This window comes from Cryptomeria japonica, chromosome 6 (assembly GCF_030272615.1).
Source record: "Cryptomeria japonica chromosome 6, Sugi_1.0, whole genome shotgun sequence".
NCBI classification, from domain to species: Eukaryota; Viridiplantae; Streptophyta; class Pinopsida; order Cupressales; family Cupressaceae; genus Cryptomeria; species Cryptomeria japonica.
Window position 1 is genome coordinate 431974033 of NC_081410.1, and position 15656 is coordinate 431989688.

General features: G+C 37.4%; 1 protein-coding gene across 1 annotated transcript in view; it reads left to right on the top strand.

Annotated features, from left to right (window-relative positions):
- Positions 1–214: 214 nt before the first annotated feature.
- The window catches only part of LOC131876633 (uncharacterized), a 56146-nt gene continuing 40704 nt past the window's right edge, over positions 215–15656 (top strand). Inside the window, exon 1 of the mRNA XM_059222076.1 lies at positions 215–542. Within this exon, the coding sequence (XP_059078059.1) occupies positions 215–542 (328 nt within the window). The remainder of the gene's footprint in view (positions 543–15656) is intronic.

Consider the following 15656-nt stretch of genomic DNA (forward strand, 5'->3'; position numbering starts at 1 on the left):
GAATTCAAATGTCGTATGTAACTTTCTCAAAGACTGCATTTTGGTTCATTTTGGGGTCCCTTAGAAGATTGTGGTAGATAATGCGTCGTATTTCTCCTCTAAAGAACTAACTATGTTTTTCTATGAACATCAAATTTCTCTCTCACATTCCTTTGATTACTTTCGATAAGGCAATGGATTGGTAGAATCAAGCAACAAGAACCTGGTAGCGATTATGAAGAAGCTGGCTGATGAAAATGCTCAAAATTGGCATAAGAAGGTATATGAAGCCTTATGGGTAGACAAAATTATGCCTAAAAGAGAAATCAAAATGGCACCTTTTGAGCTTGTGTATGGGATTGGTGCGAAAATTTCTTTACCCCTGGAATTATCAGCAGCCAAACTTCAAATAGTAATCAAAGATTCCTTTTTCCAGAATGCTCCAGAGAAAAGGGTTATGTATTTGATGAAGTTGGAAGAAGAAAGAGAAATGTTAGTGGATAGAATTACTGAGCATCATAATAGAGTGAAGAAGATCTTTGACATGAGAGCTCGGCCAAGAGGTTTCTTTAAAGGAGATGAAGTGTTGTTATGGGATAAAAGAAAAGAACCAAAGGGTGCCCACGATAAATTTGACTCATTGTGGAAAGGCCCATTCAAGATCTGTGAAGTGGTGGGACAAAATTATTTTAGACTCAACTATTTTGATGGAACGGTTATGCCCTATACCTACAATGGGCAGGATCTCAAGCTCTACAAACTGTGAAACCTGTGATTAAGAGTTCCTTTATATAGTAGTTTAGGTGTTTCATTGTGTGTCTGTTTAGGTGAGAGTCCTCTTTTATGCCCCTCTCTATTTTTGGCTATGCGAAACCAGAGATTTAGAGTTCTTTGCATTTTCCTTCACAAAATACAATCCCTAGTCAGAGCCAATGTTACCTTGTTATTCATCCTTCATAACAGGAGTAAATCACCCTATAAAATTTTATTTGAAGTCCTTATCTTTCTTGGAATTCCTCGGTTCAATCCTTAATCCGTTTGTAGATCATCTTTTAATCTGAAATGCCAAGTTTTAAATGATTGGTTTGAACCCCGTGAACTCATTGAACCATTTTGAAGGAGGTTCATAAGGTTCATTTAGGTTCCACAGGTTCTTAGGTGTCTAGGAGGTTTTCATACTAACATTCACTCAAAGTGTTTTGCAGCGGTTCTTTTACTGGTCATGCTCAGTGATGTGTTATATCATCTCTCTCCAGGTGGTGAACTCTTTGAACCTAGTTCAAACAGTTCGAGGGCATTCAACATGTTCAACACGGTTCAAAGGGTCAACAACACAACATAGTTAATCCTTTCAGAAGATAATTTTTCTTGGTGCGGTGTACGCCTTGAACTACTTGAACTCCGGTGAAGTCAATTCAGATTGTTCATGTGTGTTCAAATCAGAAGGGCCCCAAGGCAAAGAGGTTCAAAACAACCACTTGACTGGATAATGATGAAGGAATTGGGAAGTGGGTTGCCGAGATTGCCTCATACAAGCCCAAGGACGAAGACAAGAGGTCAGTACAGAGGATTTTGAGATCACTAAGGTGGAGCTCGAAAACATGAGTAGGGATTCAGATAATCATTTCTTCTAGGTATTGGCTAAGAAAATGCTCACCAGGTCGGAAAAAGATGAGCGAGAGAAGAGAGAGCTAAAGCAACATATAAACATTCTCGCTCAATTCATTGATAGCATCGATTGCTTCAGAGCACTTCCCATATCACATGCTACAAAGAAATTTGATCCTACTTCACCAGAGGATAAAAAGATAATGAGTTAGATTCAACAAGCTAAAAGCATTGCAGAGGCTGTGGAGAGATGGATCGAAGGAGTAATTAAAGATGGAGAAAAGTATATCACAAGCTCTCGAAAATTATGTAATGAGATACAGAGCCTCATTGCAGAAATTCAAAACCAGATTTTGCCATGGGAGAAAGAGGAACATAAATGGGAAAATGTCTTGCGTATATTCACTAAAATAGAAGAGTATGAAACCACCAGATTCCTGACAGAGCATTCAATCAAGTTGGTAACTGATGAATTCCAACTCTTCGTATTGAAGAAGACCATAATGTGGCAAGTACTCACCTTCAAATATGTTATTTTCGATGCCAAGACTTCTGTGTATGAACTTCAGGACCTCCAATGCAGTTTAGTTAATGACAACAAAGTGGTTAATATGGACCACGATTGGCAGTTGGGGATTTGTGGGCTGAACACGCAAGATGCAATAAAGGCTTTCAGGCTATATATGGAGAAAATTAAAGCTAAAGGCAATTTCACCCCTGAAGATATAACACAAGTCGCCCAGATCGAGTCCATGGCATTTTTCGATAACGATCAGTTACCGAAGCATATCGAGAAAATAGTGAAGCACAGATAGAACAAAGAAGCTGCAAAGGCAAAGCTCAACGCTATGAAGAATCCGAACCAATCTATAATCCAGGAACTTGCAACTGCCCATGGTGCCCAGGAAAGCGGAGGAGAAGATGATGATGGAAAAGCAACATAACGTGTTGATTAATGCTCTGTTTTTTTATGTATTTTTCATGATTATGCAAATGACTTCGGGACATCTGTCCCAAATATACTTTGTTGGTTTTCATAACTGATTCAGAGGAGGTCGAGTTTTTAGGGAGACCTCCTCTATTCTAATTACTATAAATTAGATTAAGATAGACAGAATAAGGGTTAGATTTTGGTTAGAATTTTTGTTAATTTTACTTAGTTTTCTTTCTGGTTTTAGAAGTTTTGTTGTGTTGAAGGAAGTCGTCAGACTTTAAAAATATGGAATTGAAAAGGACTTATACATGTATTGTTGTGTCTTTGTCACATAAGATATATATATATATATATATAAGATCGTGTTGTTTTTGGGAGAAGGAAAACCTTTGAGTTTTGAATCTGTGTAGTGATATATCTTTGTATATATTGATCTAATCAAACGACAGTGATCGCCTTTCCAATGCAGAATATTATTATTATTCTGGGACTCCTCCCTGTGAGATTTTAAAAGATATGTGCTTGAAAAGAGATTTTATTTCTCTCATCTGTTTTTATTTATGAACTGTTAAACTGGTGATTTGAACTTTGTTTCGATCACTTCCATTTCTCATGTTGAAGCATTTTGAAGAATATATATATATTTTTCTCTGAAATATGTATAAATCATTAGCCTCTCCTCTAGCAATGAAGTAGGTAGCCTTACATGCTTTCAGGTTAAAAGCATGCCAATTAAAATTAATTAGATTATTCCTTGAATAACTAATAGTGGGAGCTATACCTATCAAAAATTCAGAGGGAAGTAGTATATGTTACACTTGCCCAACTGTTTAGTTGAACTTTTGTCTTTAAAAGAAGGCGACAAAGTGTGAAATTAATTAATTTGAAGAAAGGCAAAAATCTGTTCACTAACAATCATCTTCTCATGTAACTTTTGAGTGACCTCTTATATCTCCTTGTGGAGTTTATCTTCATTCTCTAGGTCTCCCTCCATGAGTTTATCAAGTCTTTTCTCTATGCAAATCTCTTGTGTTTGTGATTGTGTCAACTCTTGCTTATACTCTTCTCTATTATTGAGCCAACCTCTAAAATTCCCTTCTCTCTCCAGTGCCTTGGCCCTTTTTACCCTTTTGTGTAGCCACAATATCTTCCAAAAACTCTTTCATTGCATCACCAAGTGCCTTGTTAGAATGATTTACATACTTGAAGTTAAGCACTATATTTTTCTATTCTTGTTCTCCTCACTCATTTCCTCATACATCTTAATTAGTTGGAGTAGAATCTCATGGATTAGGATGGTATTGTAAGTCACGATCACATTGTAAGTCACGATCACATCCATTAGTTGTATTGAATAAAATGTAATATTGAGAAGGGGGTGAATTAGTATTCCTCAAATATTAATTAAAAAAACTCCTAATAATCTGAAACTTGATTTGATCTTAATTAAGTTTAGCATGTAGAGATGTATGCAATAGAGTTAACACAACATTGAAAACCATAAGAGGAACACTAGATTTTATATGTGGAAAACCCAACTGGGAAAAACCATAGAGAGGGTTAACTCTCAAGATAATATAACTAGTTATATAAGGTTACAAAACAAGCTCAATCTTGGAGGGATCACTACCAAAAAGAAAAAGAAATGAACTGAGAAAATTGCATCTGCATATGCATGGGATTAGTTCCTATTAAGCTCAGACAACACTCTAACATCTTGCAATAGGTCCGATTAAGAAACTCTGCAAAACAATTTTCTATGTGCCTGCTCTAAAATATTGCCGCACTAGATCTATCCTTCACATTCAACATCAACTTCCTCGTTTTATTTTTTACTACCTTCTACTTCACTTAATTCTTTGACTCCACAACCAAATTTCACTCTCAAGCATAATGTGATCATATACAAATATATGTGTGTGTGTGAGTGCGCACGTGCACGCGTGTGTGTCATTTAGGAATATACATCAAGCCAGCCTTAGTAACATTTTCATAAAAGATATTTCAACGATCAAATCACACGCTACAATCACGAAAGCAAAACTTAATCTTTCAAGGTTGGCCTAAACTGAAATGAACACATTATTGGAGCATGATAATCACAATCCAATTCAACATTACAAGATTGAAAGCATGAATAATCAATACAATAATTTTATCATCAAATATCAAAAGATCAGAGGAAACTGGAGCACAAAGAGCTACTCAACACTACATAACTGAACACGTCCCTGAAACACAATATTTGAGTTCCAAGAATATGAATACAACAATCTCAGATGATGATAAGCATATCAAAATTGCACTATCAAATCAACATTAAGATGCAAATGCAGAGAACTACATCTCTAAAACAAGTCAAATGCATACTACATGAACAACTAGAGCAAGGAACCAATTACCACAACTAACACCAAATTTCTCACATCAAGACACACGTATCCTCATACTAACAATACATAATCCCGGAGCAATCAGTAACAACTAAGATCTGCAATCTATGTCATACATACATATCTTCCATTGCTCTACATCATACATACCTATCTTCCACTGCTCTGTGCAGGCACATCATATTCGGACCAATCTAGATCACTGATTTTGGCATCAATGACAACTAAGAAGTATATCTAACGAGTTTTTGTGGAGGCTGAAAAGCTTCTTCCTCTTCTTGCTAAGTAGTCTCCATGTTTGTCTCTTCCTCTTCTTGCTAAGTAGTCTCCATGTTAAGGAGAATCATGATGTTCCCTGTCTCACTAGAGTGAGTGGAGGAAAATCATCCCCTCGCATCCCATACACTTGCAAACATGCAACATACAACGTAAAAGTGTCAGTCCATGATAATGATCCATAAAATAACATTAATCATAAGCACTTAGATACTACATAAAAGCATACACCACAAATCCAAATAAAGCATGAAATAACATCGCATAAAGTCTGAATCAATATATAATAATGTTCCACTGAACAGTCAACTGAAGTCAAACATAGATACAAAAAAAAAGTCTGATCGAGGAGGAGTACTACATCCTCCCCCCAAAACTAGGCTTACTCCTGGAAGCCTAAAATAGATAAGAATAAAGCTCTCTCATCTTCACTACATCCTCCCACATCACTGAGGTCTCATCATTTGGGTCCCATAGGACTCTTACCTAGTCTATGGTATGACCCCTGAAGGTCAAATCCCGACGCTGAAGAATGTGCACATGCTACATGGAAAGTTGCTCGTCCTTGACCTGCAAAGTGTTCCAATCAAGAATATGAGTCATATCAGGATGATAAGGTCGAAGAACTGAAATATGAAAGACATCGTGGATGTGGGATAGACTTGGTGGCAAGGCAAGATGGTAGGCAATGGGTCCTATCCTCTCAAGAATCTCAAAAGGGCCAACAAAATGAGGTGCCAACTTAGAACCCTTTCAATAATAGATCGGACTCTTCCGCGGATGCACTCTCAAGAACACATGGTCGCCAACTAAAAAATGACGATCTACTCTATGAGCATCAATACACTTCTTTTACCTATCCTGAGTAGCAACCAAATATCCATGAATCTGCTCAACCTACTACTCCATCTCACGAAGCTTATCTAGGCCTAAACTCACCCTATCCTCCAACTGATCCCAACTCAAAGGATTACAAAAAGGACAACCATACAATGCCTGGAAGGGAGACATGCTTATAGAGCTGTGATATCCATTGTTGTAAGAAAACTCCACAAGGCAAAGATATTCCTCCTAGTTTGAATGTTGGTCCATAACATATATGTGAATCATGTCCTCCAAGACCTGATTCGCATGCTCAGTCTGACCATCAGTCTTTGGGTGATAAGCTGAAATGAACTTCAACTGGGTCCCCAAAGCTTGCTGAAGTGAGGTCTACAATGCTGAAGTAAAGATAGGATCTCTATAAAAAATGATTTGCCTTGGGATCCCATGCAACCTCACCACATCTTCCAAGAAGACTCATGCCACCACTGCTGCTATATACGAAGATCAAATAGGAACAAAATGAGCAATTTTGGTCAATCTATCAATAATGACCATGATGGCATCATGACGATGCAAAAAAACAAGCAACCCTACGATGAAATCTATGGAAATGATATCCAATTTCCAATTCGGTACCAAATTAGGCTGTAAAATCCCTGCAGGGTGCTGATGCTCCGTCTTCACCTGCTGACATTCTAAACAGTTCAACACAAAATCAACAATGTCACGTTTCATACTAGCCCAATGATATATCTGTCTAAGATCTGTGTGCATCTTCTTGACACTAGGGTGTGCCGAATAAGGTTCATGATGGGCCTTAGTCATGATCAAAATGCAAAGACTCTCCAAAGGAGGTACATAGATCCATCCAAGATGTCAAAGAAGACCACCAGACTAGAGATCATATCCAAAATGTCTACCCTTGAATGGTCTTTTGGACTCTGCCATGACTCTAACATCTTGATACCAGGTGTCTTGAGAAATAACTCCAAGAATTCTCTCTCTCAAGTCCACTCCAAGGGACAATGCAGCAACCTCACATCGCCTACAACTCAAAGCATCTGCCACTACATTCTCTTTCCCCTGAATATATTGAACCTCAAAATCATACTCACAGAGGAATTCCATCCATCTTCGTTGTCGATCATTCAAGTTCGGCTACATGAAAATATTTTACAAACTCTGATGATCACTATGCAGTTCAAACTGATTCCCTAACATAAAATGTCCCCATCTAACCAACACATGTACTATAGCTGCCAATTCCAAGTCATGAACTGGATAGTTAAACTCATGGTCCTTGAGTTTGCGAGACTCATAGGAAACCACCCGTCCATCCTACATAAGCATTGTACCTATACCTTCTAGAGAGGCATCTATGCATACCATAAAATCTCTGGATGGATCAGGGATTGCCAAAATCGGAGCACTAACAAGGAGTTCCTTCAAGGTACAAAAAGTTGTCTCGCACTGCTTTGACCAAACAAACTTCTTCCTTTTCCTCTAAAGAGAAGTAATCAGGTGGCCTATCTAGGAAAAACTCTGAACAAAGCGATGGTAATATCTGACCAAACCCATGAAACTTTGAACCTCTGAAACATTGGTCGGTGTTGGCCAATCCACAATGGATTGGATCTTAGAAGGATCCACAAATACACCTTCTGCTGAAACTATATGACCAAGATATCTCACCTCTAACTGGAAGAAATCACACTTTACTAGGTTGGCAAAAACATGATTCTCCCTCAAGCACATCAATACCTGTTGCAAGTGTCCCTCATGCTCTTCACTAGATCTAGAATAAATCAATATGTCATCTAAGAACACAAGGACAAAATGATCAAGGTAGGTGCAAAAAACCCCATTCATAAGGCATGTTCGGCAAACCAAATGACACCATTGTGAACTCATAGTGACCATAACGAGTACAAAACATCATCTTATGAATATCTGCATCATGAATGTGCAACTAATGATACCTAGATTTCAGATCAATCTTAGAAAACACCTTGGCTCCCTTTACCTGACCAAAAATATCATCTATTTGAGGCAATGGATATTGATTCCTAATGGTTACCTTATTCAGCTGTTGGTAATCAATGCATAACCAAAGATAACCATCCTTCTTCTTAATGAAGATAACAGGCGCACCCCAAGGAGAAACACTAGGACGAATGAACCCCTTGGCCAATAATTCCTCCACCTGCAACTTCAACTCACTCAACTCCTGAGTAGTCATCCAATATGGAGCTCTTGAAATACGTTCCACACGAGGAACCAAGTTAATCCAAAAGTGTATGTCTCACTTCTGAGGCATACCAGGAATATCCAATGGAAACACATCAGCATACTCTTGAAGAATAGGTTGACCATCAAGAGTGATTTCTCAACTCTCTTCCTCATCTACATCCTCAAGAGAAACTACAAAAAGCTGACACCCTCGACGCATACACCACTTAAGTTGCATAGCAGAAATCATACATAAGTATATCAATTGTTGAACTCCAACGATCCCACCTTTCCTGCCATGGTCATCTAAACACTCTACTATCTTCAGATGATAGTCTACATGAGTGCTGTGAGATGATAGCCAATCCATCCCCAACACAACTCCATAGAACCCCAAAGGAATGACTTGAAGGTCAACTGAAGTGACAAAGGGTCCTAGGTCCAACTCACAACTGGGAACGAAGGCATTGACAGACACAACACACTGGTAGCCAACTCTACTTGCCACCTATCCACCTTCTTAGCAGACACGAACCCACACCACTCCATAATGGATGAAGAAATGAAATAATCTGAAGCACCAGAGTAAAAAAGTATAGATATAGGGATACCACACAACACACTTGCAACCTCAATCACTGTACCCTAATGCTCAGCCTGATGGTCATCAACCATTGTAAATACGCTATGGGATCTACCTACATCCCCGACTGCCAGTTTTGATGCTGCTAGCCTCTGACAACCCGTCTAGTGCCAACACTAAGGGTAGTGAGAGACAATATGACCAAACTATCCATAGGTGAAGCAAGCTTCTCTACTAGGACCTCTACTCCAAAACGCCCCATTGGACTGCTAAAAGCTTCCCCTACTAGGGATCTGAGAAGGACTCTAAGAGGACTACCCTGGAAAACTCTACCTACTCCTCTGCCAGTTCCTACTCTTTCGATATTGAGAGTTGCCACCCTGCTAGCCCATAAACTATTTCAGTCTCGGTGGCTGTTGCTACTGCTGACCACCCTTAGCGGGTGCATGAGGACCTCTAAAAGGTGTAGCAGTCTAGGACTGATTCCCTCTAACTCTGGACCCACTAAAAGGTACACTCCTGATCTTCACTCTAGACTAACCGCCATGCACATGACCTAGATTCTACTCCACCAGCCTGGCTTTCACCATGACTACCTCTACTGAACCAGGCTCAAACACTATCACTCCTCCACTGATGTGGTCATTTAGACCCATCAAGAAGTGTTGAACAAGCATTGCCTCATCGTTGCTAATACTGGCATACTATTTGAGATCATAGAACCTATGCTCAAACCGATTTATTATCATACCAAACTGGTGCAAAGCACAAAACTCATCTTCTCACGACTACCTCCACTAGGGTGAGAGAAATAGTGCCTTGAATCTCTCAAGAAAGATCTCCCACGATACGGTGTTAATTCTCACACCGATCCTCTCCTCCTCTAACCACCACTAGATAGATGTGAAACCCTCAATATGCATGATAGAACATCTCACCTTGGTGTTGCTACCATATGGATACATGGCGAAAGATCGATCTAAACTGATAAGCCAGGTCTCTGCCTCAAGACCGGTACCTTTACCGTTAAAGAAAGGAGGGTTGGACCTCATCAAGTCCCTCATGTGACCCATGGTATCTTGATCCTGGTCCACTAGGACCTCTCTCTCTCTCTCTATCTCTCTCTCTCTCTCTCTCTCTCTCTCTCCTCTAGAACCTGCTAATGCGACTCCTCAACCTGAGCATGGAGGAGCTGATCAACCTCAGGTCTGGGGCCTAATCTAGCTAGAACCTCCTGAAACATCTATCGCAACTCTTCCCTTTTGAGAACCTTGTCTCCTGAATGTTGTTCATCCTGATGAACAAACTGATCTTGATCCACACTCATATGAGTGGGTGGTGGTGAATGACTATGGCGAACAGAACCTTGACCCTGTCCCCCACCTCTACCTCTATTGTGGCTACCAACATGGACACTACCCTTGGCTCTCCTAGCCATGACCTAACACTACACAAGAGAAAAAAAGTTTTGATCAATGGCAAGGATAAAACAAGGAAATCACAACCACTAAGACCTAATCAAAAGGTCTAGTTGAATGGGCTCACTACAAACCCAAAGTACCTAGTGTTGAAACTTGGGCTCTGATACCATATGTAATGCCCTAGAACCCCAAAGGAATACCACATCTAAGGGTCAATTTTATTTTTTTTAAAGTATAAAATTCATTAAGTGCATTAATTACTACAATAGCACTATAATAACACAAGCGGAAGACTTACACCAGAATTCCTTAAAGGGTTACCAATGCAGAATTAAACTAAAAGTTAAATTCCACAATTATGATTAATCCAATTAACCATCATTACTCATTGAACAGAATAAGCCATAAGCAATAATAGACACACCATTGAAAGGATACAATATAATTTCTCTTTAGTAAAGCATTTACACTAATCATATAGAAAGTTGATAAATAACATCCAAAACTAGGATTGCATTGATCTTCCAATACATGGCTCTCAATACATTCAGAGTTACAACTTAACCAAATACCAAGTTACATAAGTTCATTGATACAATTGACCACATAGGTCTCCAAATAAAATAATCTCCAAACCTGAGATAGAGCATGATTCAGGAACCAAAGGAACACCTGTGAAGCCAATCGTCACAAGAAGGTACGAACAAGAACATCCGATGGGAAGTGACACTACCACCCGACCATGTGATTCCAAACTAGAATCACCCCACCATGCTAGAAGATAGCAGAGGACCCTCAAGCAAGCAAAAGCATGACATGGTCGACAGAACATATGACTCCATGACAGTACAATACGACTCCACAATATTCCAAGTGACTCAACATCACCATACACAAGTGACTCAACATCCCAATATACAAGTGAATCTACATCACAATACACAAGTAACTCGACATCACAATACACAAGTGACTCGACATCACAATACACAAGTGACCCTAAAGAGATAGTGTCATAGCATAGCTTATGATGGTTACCATGGTAGGCCTCCATAGGTCTCGGCCCCCATCCTGGGTTATCCTGGTAACCTTTCCTGAACCTCCAGCTCCAACTAAGTCTCATGCAAACCCTACCAACCCTTCGTGAAAATAAGGTGGTCGGTTTTCCATTCCAGGCCTTCCCACTACATCTTGAGCCTATATAAGCACTCAACCATGCACGGGTTACAATATCTTATATAATGTTATTATCTACCCACTTCCTAATCAAATTATTAGATTATTACTTATTAAGTGACTTTTGAGGGGTTATCCTGCCATCCACTTCGGGCGCGGCCCCCACTCAAAAGCCACTCTCTTAAAGGACACAACAAACGTGGTCACTCCATGAGGACTGTATGGCGAAGCAGACAACCATAACACCACTATCCAAATACAAGTCATCAAAAGAAAGACATATTGACTCTTGGTTAACCATAAGGAAAAGACACTACATGGTTAAGACAACGAGGTCATCATACATCACTTGATCAAAATATAAAATACGACACAATAGGACGACTAAACCACAGACGAGAAATAACCACCAATAATACTCTTGCAAGGAAATCTAATATCACTAATTTCGCACTTAGATAATCTTTGAGAAAATAACATCATAAACACTTGCAAATACCATTGATTGAAACTTTGATAAAAACACCATTTATTTAATGCGTCATTCAATAACGTCATTTATTTCTATATAATTTCCAATTCAATATTTCAACAAGCATAAAATCCATATTAAATATTCAACCAAATAAAATATGAATTAATAATAAACATTTAATCCATTTCCCAAAATACATCCAAATTTATCAATTTGAATTAAAATCCCAAGCCTTGATTTTCAATATTTAATTCTATTAAATTAATATGAAAACCAACATATAAAAATTAAATACAAACTAGAATTAAAACTTGATATTATTACTAACTTCAAATTTCAAAGAATTGAATAAAATAAATTGATGACACATTTAAAATTGTGTCTCGAAGGGTAAAAGGCACGTGGGGGCCAAAGCCTACTCGTGGTAGTGCTACTGCCGGTAGCAGCAGACACTACCCATCGGTAGTGCTTCTACCGCCGATAGTAGACACTATCGCTGGTAGTGTTTCTATTGCCGATAGCAACCACTACCAACCGCTAGTAGTCCTATCATCTGGTAGTGTTGCTACCGCGTAGCGGACCTACCGACCGGTAGTGCTGCAACCTGCGGGTAGCTAGCCACTACCATTCCATGTGGTAGGGCTTAGACCGCCATGTGGGTAGGGGTTATTCTAATTAAAATAAAATTTCCTAATTCTATTAAAAAAATAAAAATCATAAGATAAAACCTCCCTTGTTCATCGTTTTCACGGGAGCACATGCACAATACAAAAAGCCAAAAATATAAAAGGATTATTTACTAATAAGGCAAATGGTGAATTAATAACACACAAGAGCCCCAATTATAAGGAGATTGGGAAATAATAGAAGAATTTGAAAGATAGGAGAAGAATTCTAATAAATTTATTCACTTCCATCACACAGGAAGAATTCTTTGCATCTTGCAAGAGGCAAATAACCAATTTTTGCCAACATAAGCCCCCAATCTTGGGCAAATAGATACTAGAAAACACACAACAAACTAAATCTATTCCTTTCTATTCCAAATAGAAGAGATAATTCAAGAACTTGATTTTCAAGAACAAATAACAATCAACAAGTAGAAAAATGAACCATTTCTTTCCCATATGCAAACATTTAATGAATTCAACAAAATCATCAATCACAGACACTCTTTCTTTCAATCTAGTCATTCAACAAGAATTTACAAAGAGATTTATATTTTTCAACATAGGAAGCAACCAAAACATTCAAAATCAAATTGTAAAACAAGAAGAGATTATCCAACCTTCAACAAACCAGGAAGCAAAATAATGGAAGAATCCCAATCTTGCAAACCAAATCCAATTCCAGCTCCTCTTCCAAAATGGTTTTCCAATTTTCTACTTCAAATATTCTTCCTCATGCTTCCCGTGAACTCCCAGGAATATATGGGAAAAATATATTTCAACCTAAACTTTCTAGGTTAAAAGTTTTCCAACCAATCAGATTAAACTATTTAAAAAATAAAAACAATCAGATTTTCCTTTTTCTATTAATAATTCTTTTCCAATAAAATAGAATACAATAGTCAAATGGAAAGGTAAAAAAGAAAAAAAAAACTTTTATTTATTTTATTTCATATTTTCCATTTCCATAATACTTTCTTTCAACATAAGCATTTAACATTTAAATGGCAAGGCAAATACTTATTTTCTTTCATAATATATTAATGTAACTTTACACAATAAAATAAGTCATTTAGCCATTTAATTCTAGCAGTCATTAATTTAATTAAATCAATAATCTCAAGAGCATAATAATTAACTAATTACACCAACACAAATATAGCATCATTCGCTCAATTAAATAACCATTCCAAAAAATAGAAACATGCAAAAATGGGGAATGCTCAAATGATGACTCGCAAGACAAAATCAGAAAGCACTCTGACTTGAATACCAGTCAAACAAAAAAGATGATCGACCGACAACACTCACATGAGTGTAACTGCGGGTCAAGTTAGGGTCCAACAACTATCTGCTCCACTCCCATTGGGCAAATGAGGCACGCTCAAACCTGTGAAACTAGGTGGAGTCAATACCCCATACCTACCCGGTACTAGTACCTGCAATGTTCTACACCAAAGAACCACATGTGCATATAGATAAATATATATAAACAGACATGACACACACCGATGAAGGAAAATTGTGTTGTTCCTTGTCTCACCAGAGTGAGTGAAGGGAAATCATCCCCTCACATCCCATACACTTGCAAACACGCAACATATAAAGTAAAAGTGTCAGTCCATGATAATTATCCATAAAATAATATTAATCATAAGCATTGAGATACTGCATAAAATAACACACCACAAATCCAGATAAAGCATGAAATAACATCGCATAAAGTCTTAATCAATATACAATAATGTTCCATTGAACAGTCAACTGAAGTCAAACATAGATACAAAGAAAAAAGTCTGATCAAGGAGGGGTACTACACAATGTCCCAGACTGTTTCTCTGCAGTTGCTACCCACGATGGTAGCTTTAAGCATAGGGCTCAAGGTGGCCTAAAATAACTAGGTCCTAATTACTATCATAAGTGTCACCCTTGGCCCAATTATCAATCGTCAACAATTCTTCGTGATTAAGCCAATTTTATAAAATCATTAGATTATTGATCCAAGGGGGATTACCTGCCCCTTGGATCTTAACTTCCAAGTGTCCTTTATTACTCCCCAGTGATTTATAGGGACGATGCTATAGACACTGTTGATGCAGATTTATTAGGTGTTAGGTGTAGTAGTTCAACACGACGACATTACCCATAAGCATGACCTAGAGGCACTGTGAATACCGAACACTGCTAGGTTTTTGTTTCCATCACCTCTTATTTAGTTATCTAACTTGAAATTAATTCTAGATTCGTGAATATCAAGAGAAGCAATAATAATATAAATGAACTATTTCATGCTTGAACTAAGAATTGAAAAGAGCATAAAGAAATCAACTATTTGGAATAGCATTTTCTTGAAAAGAAACCATGATTAAAACTTTAAGGCTAGACTAAATACATGAAGTACTAATTGCTTAATACTTGTAAAAGATAACTTGTAAAAAGAAGTTGAATTCACTTGTAATATATAATTGTTTTGGAACATCCATTACTCTTGAGTACAACTCTTGATATTTTAAATGTATTAAATTGCTTAAGGAAAATGATTAAGCAGCAAAACTTTGGAAATGAATTTATCACTTATTTTTTGAAGGAAGAAAAAGAACTATTTAATGATAAGCTTAATAATAACTGCATCATCATTAAATCAGCCAATTCTTCCAATTAGAGTAACATAAAAAATAATCTTTAAGCATTTTCTACAAATGATAACCCTTGCTTTAAATATGAGTCCTAATAATTTTTTTGAAGAAATTTAAATCATCAAATAATAATACTTTGGAAATGAAATTATTACTAACATGTTTGATGGAAAGCTATTAATAATAACCTTGATATTCACACTTTTTTAAATTACCAATGTTGAAATTAAGAGAATCTAATATGAATCATCCCAAATCAACCAACTGCTTATTAAACAATGTGAATAAGACTTCTAATTAATTCAAATAAATATACCTTCAATCAATCGTTATGAATATGACTCCTTTCTAATTCCAACCAATTCATATTCATTTAACCAATATGAACATGACTTTTAGATGATCCCAACAATCTACTTTTAATTAACCAACATGATTATGGTTCCTAAATAA